This window comes from Harpia harpyja, chromosome 8 (genome assembly GCF_026419915.1).
Source record: "Harpia harpyja isolate bHarHar1 chromosome 8, bHarHar1 primary haplotype, whole genome shotgun sequence".
Taxonomy (NCBI): Eukaryota; Metazoa; Chordata; class Aves; order Accipitriformes; family Accipitridae; genus Harpia; species Harpia harpyja.
Genome location: NC_068947.1, coordinates 50,538,101 through 50,558,987, shown reverse-complemented (window position 1 = coordinate 50,558,987; position 20,887 = coordinate 50,538,101). Strand labels below are relative to the sequence as shown.

General features: G+C 42.2%; 1 protein-coding gene across 7 annotated transcripts in view; it reads left to right on the top strand.

Annotated features, from left to right (window-relative positions):
• Positions 1 to 714: 714 nt before the first annotated feature.
• Positions 715 to 20,887, top strand: part of USF3 (upstream transcription factor family member 3) — a 37,877-nt gene continuing 17,704 nt past the window's right edge. For 4 of the 7 annotated variants that reach the window (XM_052795174.1, XM_052795173.1, XM_052795171.1 and 1 more), the window contains exons 1-3: positions 724 to 832; positions 17,200 to 17,264; positions 19,501 to 19,529. In XM_052795174.1, coding sequence (XP_052651134.1) covers positions 785 to 832; positions 17,200 to 17,264; positions 19,501 to 19,529 — 142 coding nt within the window. In that variant the 5' untranslated portion in view covers positions 724 to 784. Of the gene's footprint in view, positions 833 to 14,253; positions 14,626 to 15,072; positions 15,142 to 16,199; positions 16,335 to 17,199; positions 17,265 to 19,500; positions 19,530 to 20,887 lie in introns of those variants that run through there. The other 3 variants (XM_052795177.1, XM_052795175.1, XM_052795176.1) reach the window with 3 other exon arrangements.

Below are 20,887 nucleotides of genomic sequence, written 5' to 3'. Positions count from 1 at the left end.
ATTCCTCCCCAAACTTTGATTGTGGGGGAAGCGGGTCAGCAGTATTTCAGTGTATAAATGTTATGGCCTCCTTCGTGTGATTCCCAGCACCCGAGCAGCTAAACTCAACCTTTACCGGCAGCCGCTTGGCAGAGTTTTCCTTTTCAATGCCGCCTCACTCCAGCCGCTCTTCTGACAGAAAAAGATTTTCACATCTGAAAAATAAACAAATAAATAAAATTACACATGCCGTTGCTTTTTCTACCTGCCGGATCAGTGGGGTCCCCCCTTCCCTTTCCCTTCCCGACGGGAAGAAGCGGGCGGCTTCCCGCCGGCCGGCGGAGAGGCGGTTTGAGCCGGCGCTGAGGCAACGGCGGCCGCCTTCCCCTTTAAGAAGTTCCGCCCGCCTCTCGCCCCTCCGTGCTCCCCTTCTCCCTCCTCTCATTGGTCGGCTGAGGTGCCTGTCTCCGGCAGTTCCTGTTTCGGCCACCTTAACTTGTTGACGGTTCGCACGCCCGTCTCAACCTTTCTTGGCCTTTGATTGGACCGCCCCGCCAATGTTTGTGGTGGCGATTGGCCCCCGCCCGCTCCGCCCCGCCCCTTCGCGGCGAGCAACTCCCTCCCCCCTCCCGCCCTTCTCCATTGGCTTGGAAACCTCGACCCGTGCGCTCGGATTGGCTGCTGCCGGCCGCGCGTGCGAGCAGCAGGGTGGGCTGCGCGGGAGTGGAGGGAGGAGGGGGGGGGGGGAAGCTGGGAGTGAAGGCAGCGGCGGAGCGCTGGGTGACACGGGGTGTCCGCCCGGAGGATGGTCCCCGCCGTGGGGCTGCCGCCTCTCGGCCCCCCCAGCCCTCCTGTGAGTGCCGGGCGTTACCGCGGGGGGGCTCGGAGCGGGAGCCTGGTGAGGGGGAGGAGGAGGAGGAGGAGGAAGGGCGGGACGGGGAACCGCCGCCGCCTCGGGCCTCCTCACCCGCCGGTCGGAGCACCGGGCTGGGCCGGTGGCCCCTTTGTCTGTCAGGAAATCTTTGTGTGGGCCCGACCCGGCCCGGGAAAGGACTTGGGAGCTGAAATAAGCCGAAGGGGAAGCGGTTGGAAGAGTGCGGGCGGCCCTTTTGTGGTGGGGGCTGCTCGCTGCCCACCCATCTTCCCGCCTCGGGTGTTCCTGCAGGCACCACCGCCGTGGTGGTGGTGGTGATGATGATGATGGTGGTGGTCGGGTTTGGGTTTGTTTTTTTTTTTTTTGCTCCGGAGAAGTTTTGTTGCTTCGGTGGTGAGGGTTGGGCGCTTCCCTGCCCGGCGTGGATAGGGTCTGGAAGTGCTGGTGCGTGTGGGACCGGGGAAAGCGTAAAGGTGAAGGCGGTTGGGGTTGGGAGAGCGGGGTGTTTTTATCGTTTTGAAATCTGGATGGTCTGAGGTCATTGGCCCTCAATGGACGTTCAGAAAGTCAGCTTCGGAGAGAGCAAAACGCGGGCACCGTTTCTCAGCCGTAACATCTTTTCGGCGTAGTGCAGGATGGAGAATGTGCAGTGCATCACCTCTGTGTGCTCTTGTTGTGTGACATCTCGACCTGGAAGTTAGTCAGCTTCAGAGTACAGTGCAAAAGTCCAGCTTTTCTTATTTAGAATTCGGTCCCTGGAAACCTAATTTTTCCTGTTGTGTGTGTTTTCAGCTTGGTCTCCTAAGCAAAGGCGGCTTACAGACACGCTCTGTCTGTTCCAGTCTTCACCTAGTAATTGTAGCGCTCTGGCCAATTTCAGTCAAATCTGCTAGAGACAGAAAGACACTGAAGTCTTCAGTTTCATGGAAATCAACATCTGATAAACGCAGAAGATCACAATTATTGCTCACACCAAGGGCAGGGCACCTAGAATCCAGCTCCTTGTGACAGGCAGCATGGGTGAACTGAATCCCATCAGCATACACGTGGCTGAATACACCAGTAGCACGCGATGCCATTTGTCCAGGGAAGTTTGCAGAGAAAAGGTGGAAGTAAGGCGAAGAAGAAGGGAATAGTGATGTGTTGAGTCACTGGCCATAAGCACATAGAAAATCACGCATCTTTATTTTTGCCTTTCACATAATAGCTTGGCCTTCTATTAGACTCCACCCAAACATATGATTATTAAATACTTTTAGCAGAGGTAGCTTAATGATTGCACAGTTAAGCATTCAGAAGTCAGGTAATGTAATAGCTTGGTTTGGAAGCATGATTTAAGCTTTGCTTTTTTATATACAATGCATTGGGACAATCTTATTTACATGATTACATTGTGTAGCACTTTAACAAACTGCAGAGTATTGTTTGTCACTCATGAATTGTGTGCAGTAATCAGACAAATAGGAAGGAAGAAACTTCCTATGGGGAAATAGTTATTATTATAAGGATTTAGAATTTTTTTATTTTGACTTTCAATTAATGCCATAATAATAATTCATAGGCACATTTTGGGGTGAAATAGATTTGACAACTGAAAATACGTTTGTCATTGAATGGGAAATAAGCCTAGGAAACGCTCATGTTGTGAGCATGATTTTGAGATGCATGTATTCAAAATAACATATCGGGTATGTGAAGCAGTATGAGAACGTTGCAAACTTTGAAGTATTTGGATGTTACTTATTCCCTTAGCGACTTACTTATTCCCTTAGGTTATGGACACATGGGAAGATTTTAATGGAGTAGGTGAAAAATGGTGGTGGATCCTGGAGGAGCCTGACAGCTGCAAAGTGATAATTAGGATGTAAGTGCTTGATAGTGGCTTTGCTGCTTTAATTCCTGGTTTTCCAAGTAGCGTTCCCAGGAGCTGACCAGGAACAGACTGAAGTGACTGTCACTCAAGTGGTGCCATGATGTGTGCCTGGCACATGCCTGCTGTGTGTATCACGGACTCTACGTTTGTACTTGAAGTTTAGTCGTAGTCTGAAATTCCAAAGACATCTTATGAGAAAGAAGGTCAAAAATTCAGTAAACGTGTTCTGCTTGCACCGCTGGCCGAGCTACTCCAGCTGCTTTTCACCTTGTCTCTTCTTGGGTGAACATAGAGGATGCTTCCTTCTCTTTTAAAAGGGAGGAATTAAAGAGCTACTTTTATGTGGGTTGTTTTGGTGGTGGTGGTGGTTATTCCCCCCCACCCCATATGCTGAAATCATAAGAACGCCTCCGGCTTCCAGATATTGAACTATAATGAATTAGGCGACAAAGAGATTTGGAATAGTTCCATTCCAAATATTCAAGCATGCTTTTAATTTGCAAAATGCGTTGGCATAAGGTGTGTGACGTTGTAACCAATCATATCCAGCTTGGATGTGAATTAATACCGTGTATGGGTTGAAGCTGGATACTGCACAGGGTAGAAGAAAGACATAAATACATGAGGAAGTCAAGGGCTGGGACATGCTGGATTTGACAAGAACTGTTCTGTTGTTCAATTTTTGTACAGTAGTGCTTGCGTTTTTGTAATAAGTGTTTGGATCCAAGATGGCCTTAAAAATAACTTTGTAAATGACACGTGACTGGGGGGAGGTATAACTAGCATAGCATTTAATATGAAGGGATGCTCAGTGAATCATCGTTGTTTGCATCGTAAGAACTTGTAAAAAATATCACGAAGTCTATGCCACTTTGAAGGATAGTGAGTAAGCATCACAGCACATTGTTTCAGCTGAGACAGTTTTCAATTAAATAACAATATTGAACATTGGCCCTGATTATCAAAACGCCAGCGGTGTGCCTAGCTGTGTGTACAAACCAGGTGTTCAAATGAAAATGGATATGTAAAACATGTGCATGCATAGCATCTGACAGCTTTGATGTTCCTAATCATTTCGTGATGGGTCTAGTTATAATTCTCAGGCTTCTGAAGAAGGGTTATACTTGTCTCCAGCCTGAAGGGCTGCTCACCTGTAGTATTGCCCGTTGCTTTATAACTTAGTTCCCGTGCTAGCATTCTTCATCTCTGTCATGTTTGTGGCTCCTTTATTCAAGTTACATCCCTCAGGAACACGTTCTCCTATTCTGAAGGGTGTCAATCATAACGTGAGTTGTGTGTGTGTTCTGGAAAGTGGAGTGAAAACATCTCAGGTTGAATGGTTGAGCAGTAGGGCTTCCTTTGTTTCAGATTGCAGTAATACGTGTAAAGTCACAACTCCCTGATTAAGAAACGTTGTGCAGTGCCTGGTTTGTGTAATGCTAACCTAACTTGCTGGTTAAAATACAGTTCCAGCTTTTATATGTGCATATTGTGTGTCCAAAGTTTACTTTGGTTTTACCTTACAAGTGTAGCACTGTTGTCGTGCTCTGAGTAAGCACAAAAGTGATTCTACTGTGTGCACAGGATTGACAAATTTTGTGTAAACTCAGTTTGTTTGTAAACTCAGTTTGTTTCCTGTATGAAAAGCTACGGCATTAGGCTTTGAAAGTGAACGAGTTATGTCTGCAACCATGACATATGACAGCAATCTTTTACATCAGCCATGCTGTGTGCCATTGTGATTCAGATAAGAACAAAGTACCAGACTGCTAAAAATGTTTCATGCTTCCTGTTAACAAGTGCCTTTCTTTCCCAGTTACCTGCACTTCTGTCAGGTTAATTGACCGAGATGAAGACCATGAAGTGAGATCAATGCCATCTAAAAGCACATCTCAGTCATGCCGGTACTCTGATACTAAAATGAGTTCTTTGTGGTCCATCTCTAGTGAGGCTGGAATGATCAGAGTATGTATCTATTAACTTTTAGGTCTAAATGCAGGTTTCTCAGATCTTGTGATCTGAAAGTCGTTGTTGTGGTGGGCAGCGCCATGAGGAGATTATTGAACACGTTGTTCTTTAGGCTGCTGATACTATTAAAAGCAGTGTAAAGGTATTATGGGAGGAGAGCTTAACTTTAAAGTTTTGTTTCTTCTGCAAATCACTGAAGATTAAAGTGAAAATAGTGTTGTCCATTTGGGGTGTCTGCCTGCATCTGTAGTCTGTAATGAGTGGTTGGCTTAAGAGACGCTTAATTCATGCCAGCCTTCAACCTTTGAAGTTGGACTCTGCTTTGCTTTCATGCATCAGTGAAGTTGTTAGCTAGAAATTGATTGAACACAAATCTTGGATGGGCTGGAAATTGCCTTTTGCTCTGTCCTACAGCCCTTCTTACTCATTTACTACAATGATAAAATGGTGCTAGCCCAACACTGAGCAACTCCAAATCAGCAACAAGAGAAGGAACACCAGTTCATTTTTTCACTATTGGAGGATCCATGATATTCAGAGATGCTGCTTAAATATTATGTATCTGTAGTTTAAATGCTTGATTCTTCTATGTAAGACTCTTGCTTGCTGTAAATTCTGAGGCTTTCTGTGTAATTGGAGAAGTTTAACTAGTTTTGGCATCATCTCGGGTCATACTTCCACAAACATTAAGCCAGCACTGCCACTGCATGAAGCATCCTTGTACCAACATAAGCAGTTTCAGTGTACTTGTTTGGGAGTGGGGGGTTCTCTTTGTGATCCTTTTGCAGAGTAAATTTTAAGTCGAAGTAATGTTCTTGTCTGGCTTCCTGTGTGAGTGCCAGTGAAGTGGGGGAGAGGCGACATCTTTCAGCATTATTTTGGAGTAGGTGGGACAGTAGGGAAGGGTAACCATCTTACAGATTTTCCTCTATTGCTATAAGGGCAATTTGTTAACTAAGGAAATGTAGGTAGCTAGTTTAGCATATGTTGCAGTGTAACTCATTGACTCTGTTAGCATTCAGATTTGATAAAACAGTTAATACAAGCAAAAAAATCTCTTTTGCAGTGCATCAGGTTTCAACTGTTAGTTGCCTTTCAGAACGCTGTGTAGCTTACATCTCAGCATAAGGAGAGCTAGGTTGAAAACAGGTTGAATGTCCGGGCCCAGAGGATGGTGATCAGTGGCATGAAGCCTAGCTGGAGGCCAGCGGTGTACCCCAGGGATCGATTCTGGGTCCAGTCCTGTTTAACATCTTCATTAGTGATCTGGATGGTGGGACAGAGTGGGCCGTCAGCAAGTTTGCTGATGACACCAAACTGGGAGGAGCGGCTGGTACACCAGAGGGTCGTGCTGCCGTCCAGAGGGACCTCGACAGGCTGGAGAAACGGGCTGACAGGAAGGAACCTCATGCAGTTCAACAAGGGCAAGGGTAAAGTCCTCTGCCTGGGGAAGAAAAACTCAATGCACCAATATATGCTGGGGGTCACCCAGCTGGGAAGCAGCTTGGCAGAAAAGGACCTGAGGGTCCCGGTGGACACCAGGTTAAACATGAACCAACAATGTGCCCTTGTGGCAAAGGTGGTGAACAGTATCCTGGGCTGCATTAGACAAAGTATTGCCAGCAGGTCAAGGGAGGTGATCCTTCCACTGTACTCGGCACTGGTGAGGCCACACCAGGAGTCCTGTGGCCAGTTCTGGGTCCCCCAGTACAAGAGAGATGGACATACTGGATAGACTCCGGTGAAGGGCCACAAAGATGATTAAGGTACTGGAGCATCTCTTATCTTAGGAGAGGCTGAGGGAGCTGGGACTGTTCAGCCTGGGGAAGAGAAGGCTCAGGGGGATCTCATCAATGTGTATAAGCACCTGAAGGAAGAATGCAAAGAGCCAGGCTCTTTTCAGTGGTGCCCAGTGACAGGACCAGAGGCAATGGGCACAAACTGGAATGCAGGAGGCTCCATCTGAACATCAGGAAACACTTTCTTACTGTGAAGGTGACCCAGCACCAGAGCAGATTGCACAGGGAGGTTGTGGAGTCTCCATTCTTGGAGATACTCAAAAGCCATCTGGATGTGGTCCTGGGCAACTGGCTGTAGGTGGCCTGGCTTAGGCAGGGAGAGGTTGGACCAGATGACCTTCAGAGCTCCCTTCCAGCCTCAACCGTTACGTGATTCTGTAATACCCTAACCTACTTCAGAACCAAAGAAACTCTGAGAAGAGTGCATAAAACTAAAAAAGTCAATATTTACAGTGCTGTAGTCACATCTTGCCTACATGACCATTGCTCTGTCATCACTGTCTTTAGTTACAACTGCAGCAGTTACCATTTGTATCCAACCTATAAAAAAAATTGTGATGATTTCTATTTGGTGTAGTATTTGCCTGTATTCAGTCAGCATGCATGTGCTCTGTACTTCTGAGTTGCAATTTTCTTGCTCTGCGATATTAGCTGGGATCTGCAGCTCTGCCTTTGAGCCTCTAACCAATGGTGCCCATGACACTTGCACACCCGTTCTTCTTCTGTCTTGCTCTCCATGGCTCAAGTTAAAAACTTCTGTTGGAGGCAGCTGTCAGGTACTTAGCTGGTGTCAGTGTTCATTTAAATGAAAGTGGGGGAGAGTTGAGGGCTTCTTGGGTTTGTTTTTGTTTAAGTCTGTGACCAAAAGTGGTGCTCAGTCTCAACACCTGATGATTTGGATTATTAAGTATTGCCTTTATCTGAAGCAGTGGTGTCTGTCAAGGTCGTGTTTTATACTTGCTGTGGTTGGCAAGTTATAGAGAGTCCCACCTGTAAATTGTCTCAAGCCATCTACTCACTTTGTCTGTGGTTTTTCTGTTTTATTCTGGGTGGGGATGGGAAGACCCTGTGTTTCTTAGCTTGGAAAAATTAACTGTTTGAGCTATCCCTTCCTAAGGAACACAATGGAGATCTCCCTCTTCTAGTTTCACTTCAAGATATTCTTGCCAAGTCAGTCTCGAGTGGCAATAGGGAGGTGATTTCAGACAGTGATAGAAAAAGAAGTTGGAGGTAAGGCATTTTAATTTTATAGAATGATTTTCTAATGAAGTAAAACTTGCAGGATCATGGTATCAGTCTGTCCCTTCCCTTTACCCATTCCTTTCAGACCTCTGTAAAGTAGTGACTTGGACATCTGGGGTTAGTTTCTGCTCCATTGTCAGTGCTAAATTTCTACAGTAGTCTTACTTGCTTTTTCTAGTGCTTTCAGAACTACTTATTTACCCCTGGATAGCTCATGTACAGTAATTCTCCTAAGCTAAATAAGTAGTTCCTAAAGTGGTGGAATTAATGAATTCAGGTTTCCTATGGATTTGCACCTAGTGGTTCCATTTTCCAGTGTCTAACATACATTGATCTTGTTTTTAAATGTCCTCTTTGAAAGTGGTTGTTAAGCAAGCGTGCCTGCTTTGCCTGGTCACCTGGACTCAGATATCTTTAGTTTGGACCTCTCTGTTAAATCCAATTGAAATAGTTTGCAGCTTTATCCCTGCCAGTATTATTCAAAACTGTCAAACCTCCAGCTCACAAGATGAGTCTTTTATTCCTGGAACTGAAGTAATTGCCCAGTGGACCCACTTGATGTAGAAAAAAACTCTGAAGAGCAAAGGTGCGAAATAGCGTTGAGGTTGTGAAGGAGAGCAAGCCCTCTTCCGTCTGCTAAAACCTTTTGTGAGGAGCCTGGAATTAAATGTACCTTGCAAAGTTGTAGGGGTTTTGTTTGGTTTTGTTGGGTTTGGGGGCAGAGTGTGTGTGTGTTTGTTTTTTAAAGCTCATTTACAGCTGGTAATAGTGAAAGCACCACTTCTGGAATAATGTGCTGGCCTTTTCTGAACGATGTGGCAGTACACTGTCTGGACAGGTGCTTTGGAAGTGCTTTCATACAGTTGCCAGTTTCAATGATTCTGAAAGTTGACGGGAAGTTTCATTAATTCTTGTAAAGTCAACGTACTTAGAAATTATGTGTCTTAACAATGGAGTTGGGGAGTAAGTTTGATCAGCTTATACATTAAAACTGAAATACTGTTTTATGGTACCTTCTACCTCTGCCATTTTTGCCTTTAGCCCCATTAAGATTCATAGGGAAATCCTTTACTCTGGAAGGTCAGTGTTTGTAACCAAATCTCAGGATGGATCTCTTCTGCATGTTTTAAAGGAGCTTTGTAGTGAAGACCCATACAATATTGCTTCCTGTATCATGAACCCTCGACGAGTTCTTAGTTTGTGTCAGATTTCTCAAACCCCAAGCCTATAAAATATTCAGGAACTCGACTGTGTAATCCTTTGTACTTAATGACTTACATCTGAAAAGATGAATTAAAAAAATTGTCACGTAAACTCTCTGGATGCCCTGCACATTTCAGTTCTAGGATATTTTGCGCTACTTGTTAGTTATGGTCATAAGGAGAGAGCAGCAACTCAGTTTAGCATGTGTCTGTGTGTCTGGCGTAGCTATTAGAGAATCACTTGATACCTCCTCAAGACCATACGCAGTTTTATAAACAGACTATGTGAGGATCCTTTGTAGTTGCAGAACAAAAAAGAGCTTGGGTTAAAACCAAAAAATGAAGCAGAGAATAGTATTCCGACTATGTCGTGGCCAAAATGAAAGGTTTTATGTTTTGATTCTAAATTGGTTATCAAGCTCTGTGATGAAGTACTGTTCTTTGAATAGAGATTTTATTTGGAGATAAGGTCATGTCAGAAAGCAGAATTAGACTGGCTCTTGATGAAGCTGTAGCTTCTACATTTGTCCAGTTGGTCTGTGGTGTTTCAAATACAGCTTTTGTACGTGGATGGCTTCCTCAGTTCCAAATAATCATCTTGGTCCCAGTATTCAGAGACCACAATAACTTATGTGTTACAGCTTTTTTCAGGAAAAAGAAATTATTTCTTTTTTAGGCAATGTGCTGCCAGCAAGGTTTGGCTCACCAACAGATGCTCTTGCACCGGAGTGGTAGCACACTTAGCCTCAGCCACGGTACGGGCAATCTTTGTCATCTAATAGACCTTATAGCAGCCTTCCAGCACCTAAAGGGGGCCTACGAGAAACCTGGAGAGGGACTTTTTACAAGGGCATATAGTGATAGGACAAGGGGTAATGGCTTTAAACAGAAAGAGGGTAGATTTAGGTTAGATGTAAGGAAGAAGTTCTTTACTGTGAGGGTGGTGAGGCACTGGAACAGGTTGCCCAGAGAGGTTGTGGATTCCCCCTCCCTGGCAGTGTTCAAGGCCAGGTTGGATGGGGCTTTGAGCAACCTGGTCTAGTGGAAGGTGTCCCTGCCCATGGCAGGGGGGTTGGAACTAGATGGTCTTTAAGGTCCCTTCCAACCCAAACCATTCTATGATTCTACAGGAAGCCTAACCCACATAGAGATGACGACCTGTTTATAGGAGGCAGTTGACTGCAATCCCCTTTGTATCCACTTAGCTTTCATCATCAGAACAGACTTCTTGACTCCTTTGTCAAGCATAGCATAATTAGATATGTATATTCTATTTGAAAATAATTTTCTATTTTGAAGTGTACTGCAGATCACTGGGCATTGAAGACCAGGGAGATGAGCACTGTCTTGCAACTTAGAGACATTCCTCATACTTTCTCACTTCCTTCATGAAATTGGTATGTGGTAACTTGTGAATCTTAACAAAATACATGAAGAGCGTGGGGATCGTGAGGATTTCCCTGGTCATTGCTTTCCGATTTCCTGAAGAAAACAGTGATGCTCCCCTTATTTTGATCTGAAGTCGCTGAGGACACTCTTTGGGGTGACAGCTCTGGTCTTTGTGGTTCTACCTTGTGGACTGATTGTGTAATTACAGCACTTCACCTCCGAAATGCCTGCTTCCACTTAACAATTCATCCAGACCACAGGAGACAGTTCGCGTAGGCATCTTGCTTTACTAGCACTGTGTGGCACTTCAGTCTGTAGTACTGAGGTTGTCTGCACAATGTGTGAGGGTGGCATCAGCTCACATCTGGATGCCAAATGTCCAGATACTTGTCCTTAAATAGTTTTCAGAACATCATCAGCAAGTAGGAGACTTGGTTCAGTAGACATGATCGCTCTTTCTCTGCCCCTCCTCTAAGGTTTAAAAATAAATGAGGCCGTAATAACCTAGGAAGATTTGAGGGCCAACAGCGGTAGAGCAAGAAGAATAAACATGAGAGGTGGATCTTTAGGTGATTAATAGGGAAGTTTCTTTTTTTTCCTGAAGTTTCTTAAGCAGATCTGGTCAGGATTTCTCAAAATGACCCTACAACTATGCTGTCCTGAAACTGCATGTTAGTAAAAGGTCACGAGCAATTATGTCTTTAATATTACAAAAATTATAAACGAAAACAAAAATTAATGTAGATATGAGGGAATATCACTTGAGTGATGACCCTGCTTCTTCCTCCAATGCTGTTATAAAAAAAAAAAGAGGAAGTTTTCTTTCTAGTTCTCTTGCATGTTCTTGTATAATAGCCTTGCTGAAACTTTATTGCTTTAAGTCAGCGGGAGGAAAAATATCGATGTATTTGAGCTTAGGTAGTACAAACAAAAGAGGTAAAGAAGAAAATTCTAAAAGCAGTGAAGTTGTTTTCCATCTGCTGTTATTTGCAGACACCTTAAAAAGAAGTGGCTTGTGTAACAAGTTTTAGCTTATTGGGATTGGGTTTTCTTTTCTTAACTTTTGCAGAAGCTCTGGGAACAGTCTGGCTGCCCTAGGAAACTGTCAGCTGGTTTGCATCGGGAATGTGTATTCTGTGAAAAGTCAGGGTAGCTCTCTCCTGCCCTTAAATCCCTCGTACATCTTCCTTGGCAAAAGGTGGTGTATGTTGTGACCAGTCTGACGCCAGCTGGTCAGCCAGTGCATACCGGCTACTGAGCTGGTCACAGACCCGAGCGGTGTCCTGTCGCTTACCTGCGGTGTCAGCACTTCTCCTTCTCTGCTCAGTCTCAGATTTTTGTAAACATCTGGGAACTTCGTGTCTTTTGAGAGGTTTCATTTAGTTTGGTCGGTGGGCCCAGCTGTTGTCGTGAGTGGGTGGATAAAGAGACACGGTGCAGTAACAAGGAAACCTTGGTTTCTTCAGAAACCAAACTGAAAGATATCAAAGGGATTTTTAGTCTTACCAGGAAAAACAGTCCTTTTCAACTTCCTGTACAGTAGTCTTAACAGGTTACTTCTGTAGGCAAAAGTAGTTGGTATACATAGGTAACAATCACAAAGGTAAGCTTTTGACTTTCGTTTCCTGCAATCATTTTATTAGGTAAATGCAAAACTAGAATAGACTTGTTTCAAGGGAGAATAAAGAAAGGGCAGTAAATTGTATCTTTTTATCTCAAGGGCACCTTGCTTGTGATTAAAAGCTTGGATTAAGTCCCTGGTTGAAGCTAGCCTTGTTGTAAAACATGCATGGAAGACTGCAAAAGAGAGGTCCAGCAATCACTTGAATGAAGAGGACAGTGTCTTGCAGGAAAAAAAAATAACAGCATTTGAGTAGTTATTATCTATCCCTTGCAATTGATCTAGGTTAGCTACATGAGGTGTACAAAACTAGTAAGAAATGTGAGATTGTAGCAATGTAACTGTGTAAGCTTGCTGAAGTATTTTAAGAGAAAGAAAGATTTGGACTGCTGGTAGTTTTACAGAATATGTGTAGCTGCATATTAAAAAGATTCTTTCTGCCTCATGCAGAAGAATAGAATAGCTTTACTAATTTGATGAAGATTGTTTTGTACAGCCAAAGATAACAGATTGGAAGAATTATTTTCTTTTTCAAAATGAGTATTAAGTTTGGAAACACTTCCTAAATAAAGAGTGAAAACTTAATGTCAAATAAAATAATCCAAACTAACTTTTTCTTAAAAAGTTAAATCTGCTGAGTGCATATGTTTTGAAGAAAAGGTTTCATAAAATAAGTTGCTGAATAATAGCTACAAAGATGGGTGGTAGACAAGAAGACACTTTGAAACAACTTGGTTTTGAGTTTTCTACCCTACTTTTTTAGAACTATAGAGGAGATTAAATTATGTTAAACTTAAGTCTTTAGAACACAAAATATCTTTTCATTTTGGGGGATGACATTGCATTTAAATTAAAATCGGTATTTCAGGTTGACATTGTAAGAGCTATAAACTACATAAACCTCGAGGGAACCTTGGTACTAAATAAATATAAATGTTGAATTGCTTCTCCTTCATCTGGCTAAAGAATTTGGAATTTGCTACTTTCTCTCTGCAGAAGATATTCAGCTGAGTCAAGTGTGTGTATTTCATGAGTGAACTTAAAATACATTTGCCCTTGAGCTTATAAAGCAAATGCATGTCTTCTGCTTTAGAGAATCAGTGAAGGAATCTCTCCATGAAAAAGTATTACTTGACATGGAAGAGGTAAAGAGAAACCCATTGTTAAAGCTCTGGTGATACCACAGCTGCGAGGAAGAAATGGAGACTGTAAACGTTGCTCGTCAGCCCGCAGAAGTGTCCACCTAGGCAGGTTTTTGGGTTTTGGTTTTTTTCATTCGCAGAGCCCCTATTTTCAGCAGCTCTCAAGAATACCACCTCCCTGGTATTGCCAGCTCTAACTGTTTTGGGGTGTATCAAGTAAAATGCAAAGGTTTTTGTCCTTACAGAATAAGAGTAGGAAAAAACACGGCTTCAGTTCACCATGTTTCTTACAGTACAATCTATCAGTAGAAACCCCAGAGTTGTATACAAGTGCTGTTTAACAAACTCAAGCACCTCTCTTCAGTTAGAAAACCAGAACTTGAAATTAACTGGTTAATTAGATGAAGTGTACAACCTTGCTTTTCCTTATTGGTCCCACAAAACTTCTTTGAAACTTTTGGGGAAACATTGGTTGAATGGTAAGCTTTGATAAACTTGACTTAAAGTAATTCCACAGTAAAGCAAAGTTAGAATAATATTCATTGCATTCCTATGCCCTGTCTTCTGTATGAAATGGGCTGTATATCCCAGTAGAGCTGAAGCATATCCAATACAAACTTAAAGCTGTTTACGTTTGTGAGGTTTATACGCTCAATGTGGTAGCATCAGGCTTGAAATGTGCAGGGAATGCATCACTTGGAAGAAGCTTAGTGACATCATTTAAAAAAAAAAAGCAGGGGCAGAAGAAAGAAATGGGGAATCTTTGACATGTTGTAGTAAAGACTTTCCATTTTCTCAGGATCAAAAAATGGTTAGAAGCTGTATTAATAAATTTCAGCACGAACTTCCACTAAGGCCTTGCCTATCTTCCCAAATACTATATACAATGTATTGCTGAATCATTTAAGGCATCTGCTCAGGAGGAAGAAATAAGACAATTGGAAAATTGTGTAGATTGTGACTTTGGGAGATAGGGATGCTGCTATCGGGAATAGAATTTTGCTGAGGGGATGTGGACCCTGGGCAGAAGAAGCTTGAATATAGGAGTACGGAGAGCCCGTGTTGGGAGGGAGAAATGGGTGCTCTGACTCAGGGCAGGGGGAAGATGGGGTTGTGGATGTGACCGGACTGTGTGCAGGGAGAAGCAGGTGGAGTCAGAACAGCTGGGTCTGTGCGAGGGGAAAGTTATTTGTGGGTGGGTGCTGCTTTACACCCTTGACCTTCACACAGTTGTGCTTTATCTGTAGCCTTGCATGGTAGCTGGCCATCTAAATTCACATTAATGCTTTCTGTATTAAATACACTGTAATACAGAAATACTCTTTTGGTTCTGAAATTGTATAAATTTGCAAGATTAAAAAAATATGGTTGCTTGGTGAATGCATTAGTCTTTCAAAAATGCTAAGTTCATCAAAATTATGACCTCTTTAATCTTTTTGCTCTGATTGCTAGCACACTTGCTGTGGTCTAGTAATGCCCAATAACAGGTACATCAACTCTGTCCTTACAGATGGTGCAGAAAAGTCAAGAAACAGGGTACGTGACTGCCACACGATGCAATCCAGCATCTTCCTTTTTCTATGCACGATGTTTGTGAGCTTTGCTGTACCAGAACTATGTCCACATACTCTGTGCTCACATGCTTACCTCACTAAACAGAAACAGTACTGTATATGCTAAATTAAAGGACACCCTGAATAGCTATTTTACCTGATACACAAGGTATTGTCTTAATGATGGATATATGAGAGCATAGCATTACCGGCTAGCTGCTCTGCTTCTCCTGTCTTTGCTGGTAGCCTTAATGGATATAGATTCTGCTGGGCTGCTTTGACACAACTGAAAAAAACCCACTGAAACAAGGTGTGCTGACCTCAGTCTCTCAATGTATGTGTGAGCATCTCTCTGGTTGCCAATAGTGTAAAAGATGACTGGGCTCTAACCAGATTTACTTTTTTTTTTTTTTTTTTTTTAAATAATCAGAATCGCACACCTGCTAAACTCTCCCAGCTAGCCCCTTCATCATCACCCGATACAATGAATGCATCTAGAGTAAGTGAGTAAGTACTACTGACCATCACCAGCTACACATAGGAGGGATAAGTTATAGATGCCTTGGGTGGAAAACTGGCTTTCCTGGCTTTCAGAGTTGTGAATGTTCGCTAACTTGCAGGGCCTGAGATACCGACTGGACTAGTCTTACTACGTATAAACAAAAATAAAATTGTTAGCGAATTAAGCAAAATGGATTTAAAGGAGAAGGAATCTGTTTTTAAGATGAAGTAACACAAGGTAATTTGTAATAGAGTGAATGAAAGGGCTGAAGTTGCACCACTACTTTCTCCCACAGTAAAGGACTCCGTTCACTCTGTCAGGTTTTTTCATAACTTATGCAGAGCATGGTCAGTGAGAATGGAGAAAGCAAAACCTGTGGAGAAATATAAATAGAAAGTGATGCTAGGGAAATCTTTGGTGACTGTGTTTTAGGTAGGCTGTGTGTAACGCCCAGTGGAGCGGTGGAATGCTGTAACTCGTCTTGGGGGATTGCGTCTAATTTTGTGATGGTGTGAACACTGTTGTGTAGGTGGAGGAGTTGAATTAGGTTCCTGAAAACTTCAGGCACTTCAAGTTCCCCAAGCTGGATCTATTTGCAGGATATCGCCTGTTTGCTTTACTTCATGGTTTGCCAACATTTCTCTGTGCCTTCACAGGAATAGGTAAAGTACTTAAAGAAGGGGTAGAGTGGTCAACAGCATCAGCCCTAGTGTTTCTCCTCAGTTAATCTTTACTGAACAAGAGTGCTACGTTCAATTAACCTTTTAGAGTATAAAGACTGGAGAACGGCATCCGAGTTCTGTTCTGGCACAATAAAGATTATTTCTGTTAACTTTACGCACACATACGCACAGGCACGTGCACACGCAGCCCTTTCCGAAGTATATGCTTCAGTGCTTTGGGAGCTCTATAGATGGCTGGCTTTCTGGTTCGTAATGATTTTATTTTTTTTTTCCTTTTTTTGGATGTCAGTGTCAGTAACGGTAGGCTCGGTTTACATTAAGAACTGCTTGGTGTTGAAAGTTATATTAAAAGCCACCCCCACTTCCTTACAGTACAAACAAACAAACAAAAAAATACCCTAAAGATACGAAGCCTGTTAAAAGAAGCCGATGAGCTTTCCGGGAGGAGCCAGGGAGAGGTGAAGCCACGAGGAGTCTGAGGGCCCATGGGAAGAGTTGGAACAACAGGTTGGTTGGTGAGAGAATGAGCAGAAGCATGAAACTAAATACAGAGCTCAGCCGTATCAAAAAACAGATTTTTATTTTTTCCTGTTGTCATCTACAGTATACTTCATGTTACTTGCTCTCTAAAATTCATTCCTCTGGTAGATACACATTTGACCATCATTGACTTAATCTCATCTTTTGTTTGTTTTTTTTTTTTGTAATGTTTTTGTTTGTCTAAATACAGGCTACTGATGTGTTCAAGCTGAGGACAAGTTAGGTGCAATTTATTAGGCTGTTGTGTATAACTATTTCATAACTTTATTTTTAACTGAATTTTATATATCTGAGAGCATAGGGTGTCACTTTTAGCCGTTTTAAGATGTACATTAATTCCATAGCAAGTTTTGTAATTTGCTACATTAATAGCACTCTAAATTTGTATTTAATAAAATGTCCTCATTGTAGCTTGTGTTTTGTTTAACATTCATGATTTATGTAGAACTGGGAATTGAATGCATATTCAGTTAGGAAGGGCTGATGAAAGAGAGTTCAGCTGTACCTCCTCCCATTCAAAAAACAATCATATACTCTAATTTTCTTTCTTGTTCCCTTAAAGTAGTTGGGATTATACCTGGTTTAAAGTACTTGAGGAAATGGAAACCTATTTGTCATAGGCAGCAGGGGTTCACAAAGCACCCTGATAGGTAACATACTTCATTTTTAATGCTCATATGACCAGCTGCTCTACATCAAGGTGATGGACTTGTGCGTACATTGTAGTGTGGCCCTGTTCTTGTGGTCAAAGGCAGAACAATGTAATGAATGTCGTGTGCTAAGAATTCAGAAGAGTGCAGGAGTTGTTAATTCCTTCCCCAATTTTCTTCAGGCTCTATTCTCCGAAACCATGCCAGAGATGACAGAAAATGAGACACCTACTAAGAAGCAACATCGGTGAGTTTCTGTGGGAAAACGACTATTTTGTAGTTGTGTAGTCTGTGGTCATGTTGCAGTTATGAAGTTTCTAGCTAAAAGTTTGGCAGTAAGGGTATTGACAAGAAGTTCTGAGAGTTGACCAGGGTTGATCCAAAAGTTAGGGAACTGTGGCTGCAAAACTCCCTTTCTCTCTTTCCCTATCTATGCCAAATTATTTGTCGAAGACATGTCTACCTGGGCCACCTAGGCAACGGAGATGCTTTGATTATTACACCGATTACTCCAGTGTGTATAAAACTGTGTCACCACCTCAGTTAGAGTGCAGCCTGTATTATTGCAGAGACTCCCGGTAGATATTGGGGGGTCACTATACTCATTTTGACAGAGTAATTTAGATCTCTTCCTCAACCCCCAGTGGAATCTGGATCTTAAATCTCAAATCTCTGCTGGAGCTCAAAATACATTTTGAGGTTGAACAGCAACACTACTATGACCAAAATTTGTAACAAAGTGACTCAGAGCTCATTACAACTTTTCCACGTTTTCATTCCTTTGTAGTAGCATGTTGATCTAATGCCTGATTGGTAGGGGAATCCTTCAGTCCCTAGTTAAATACAGCTTTCATCTTATGGCTAGGTGGCCATGTAGGATATGATTTATGATAAGAAGAGCTCAGAGAGAGCATTGATTTGTCCTACAGAAATTTTTTCAGTCTTCGTGGATTTTGTGACTCTTTCTTACCTTACTAGTAGAGTATTTTGGATTCTGTATTGGTAACGGGAATCAAAGTGCAGCTGGGTCTCTCCAGCCCTTATATTCTTGTGCATATTTAGGATATATGATCAATTCTGACTGGCAGAAGATTGTTTAGGGTATAAGTGGGAGAACTGTTGTTCACTGTAAAATAAGAAACCATTTTAAATGATAGTTTACATGCATTCCTGTTCTGGTGGCACAAGTTTTCAATGAACAGAAGATTCATCACTTCTTGAATAGTTGTAGAATAGATGTGCAGGCTTCAGTTAGCATTTGTTTGACTTGAAGATATTCATCTTTAGGCATTATTTTTTAGCAAATGTCTCCAAAGGTCTGACCATCTGCAGTAACGTTACTCTCTTGTAATTGTCGTCTAAGTTACTCTAGGTGCAGACTACTTCTGGTGAGTTACCAGAAATAAATGTGTATCAACTCAAAGCATAAAGGATACATGCCCCATAGTAATCACACGTCATCCACATGTATCGCGTTCTCACTTCAGATCCCTTGTTACATCTGGACTGTGCTGTAACAGTGGGAAAGGAGAGCAGAAGATGCTCCTCTGCTTTTTGCATATTCTAGCCAAATGTCTAGACTGAGAGTGCGTTGCTGGACAGAAATATTTTGAAGGATTTCCCCCCCCCCCCCCCCCCCCCCCCCCGGAATATTTCTTTTTCCAGAAAACATGTGCTTTGCTTTACTGTACTTCCTGAAAGTATTTGGCTTACTGCATGTATACAGTACATCTGATTTATATATGTAGAGTACACATTTGGGATTTATTGACTTCCAGCAAAGCAATTTGAGTCATTGCACAATGATTCTGACCTGGTTGTCATCAGTCCAGAAATCCCAGGTGAACATCTGAAAACAAAGACAACCCCCACGTGCCCAAATTATACCTAGACAAAATTTTGAAGCAGTAAGGAACAACAACTGCAGAGGAATGGTAATTCTATTTTCTCACACAAAGGAAGCATGTTTGATACCAGAAGGTATGGTGTTTGAAGGTAACGTGTCTGGAAAAATCAATTTGCATGGTAACATTTTCTCCTGTTTCATTGATCCAGTGAACGTAAAAGCAACATTTCAAACAAAGGCTTAACTACCTTGTTGGTCAGAAATGGAACTAACTTTTTTTAATATTTGGCCTTATTGAACACTGGGAATAGTGTAATAGTTGTCGCTGAACAGAAACATAAAAATCCAGCTCTGCCTTATAAATATGTAACAATAATCAAATGGAGTATTATGCTATGCCTTGTTACACCGAAATTGATTTAAGTCTGAACACAAATGGATTTTTGTTAGAAACTATTTAATACCAATGTCTAAGACTAGTCCTTGTGAGTGTGACTTCTACTACGTTCTTGTTCACAGAGCAGAATATAATATTTAGTATTTTTAGCTGTAATGGAAATAATAAAAGAAATATTTGTTTGTATGCAGATATTTTTCCTTCTGTTTCACATCACTGTTTTCCCTTTATGCTTCACAGAAAGAAAAACCGGGAGACACATAATGCAGGTAGGAACATTATGCTTTGTTCTTCGGTCTGGAAGTAAGCACAGATGCTTTGAACTAGTAAAATGTATTTTGCATGGAGAAGGTTCCTCTGTAGGAATTTACTACACTGTAAAAACCTCACCCTACCGAACACCTTTCTGTGACCTTGTATAGAATATCTGTGCAGAAGGGCTTCTTGATTGTTTCTAGTTTACTGCTTTCCACAGTACAAGATTACAGAGCTTTAGAGGTTCCCTGGATTAGAAATATTCCTGTAGCTTGTCCCTGAGGCACCCACCTGGATGTTGGCATCCCAGAAATTCTGTGCAAATACCGGCTGTATGTTGTGGGAGTCGCATCCCTCGGGCAGCGACTAGTCAGTGTCTAGCTCCAATGGCATCTTCTACAAGTAGCAGCAGAAAGATGGACTGGGGAAGAGTCTGACAGGTTTTGGCCTGGTTTATCCTAAGAAATTGATTCCAGTTCTTTTATTAAACAGCACTATTGTGTGGTCCTCACAAACTCAACTAGAAAAAAACACTGAGTAGTTTCCATGTGAAGGCTGTGGAATATAGTGCTTGTCAGGCTGTGCCCAGGTTGTGGGCAATTTCATAAGGATTAAGAAGTATCAGGAAATAGTCTTACCAAGTTTACTGCTAAGATTGCTGCAGTTCCTGTTTTACATGCCCATAGCTTTCCAAAGTCTTCATCTACTGGGCTGAACTCTGCAAGATGTGGGGACAAGCTCCCTGCAGCCCTGTAGCTTGCATAGTCATTAATATCTGGACAAGCTGAGTAGAACGTGGAAAATCTTATCAAAACAAAGGAATAGCACTACACAACCACTGTGATACCTGTATGTATTAGTAAGGTACATAAAAAATTAAGTCCCAAGGATCATGTGTTTTAATGTTTATATAGCTGCTCTGATTTATATGGTAAATTTCTTGCAGAAGAGACTTTGTCTTGCTGTGTTTAGTGTATTTAGGCCTGTCTCTGTCAACACCACCAGTCTGTCCTGAAATACAAAAAATAATTTAGTAGTTTGAGAAATGTAGATTGAAGTGACAGACTACTGAAATAAAATTCCTTAAATTAAATCCGTATATCCTTTGTAAAGGAGCACAGTCACCTGCGGATCACTGTGTGTTTCTGTGTGCCACCAAAAGCAGCCCAGCTGCGCAAACCACGAGGCGATACTCAGCACAATGAACAAACAATACGTTGATTTGAATCTTGACAAAGCCATGACAGAATTTTTTTTTCAGGCTCTTTGGGAAAAAGGCATTTAATAGTTTTAGTTTGCATAGAACACCAAAACATTTCAGTCAAAAAAAAATAGCTACATGAGAGTGAACTATTTTTGAAAGAAGCTGACT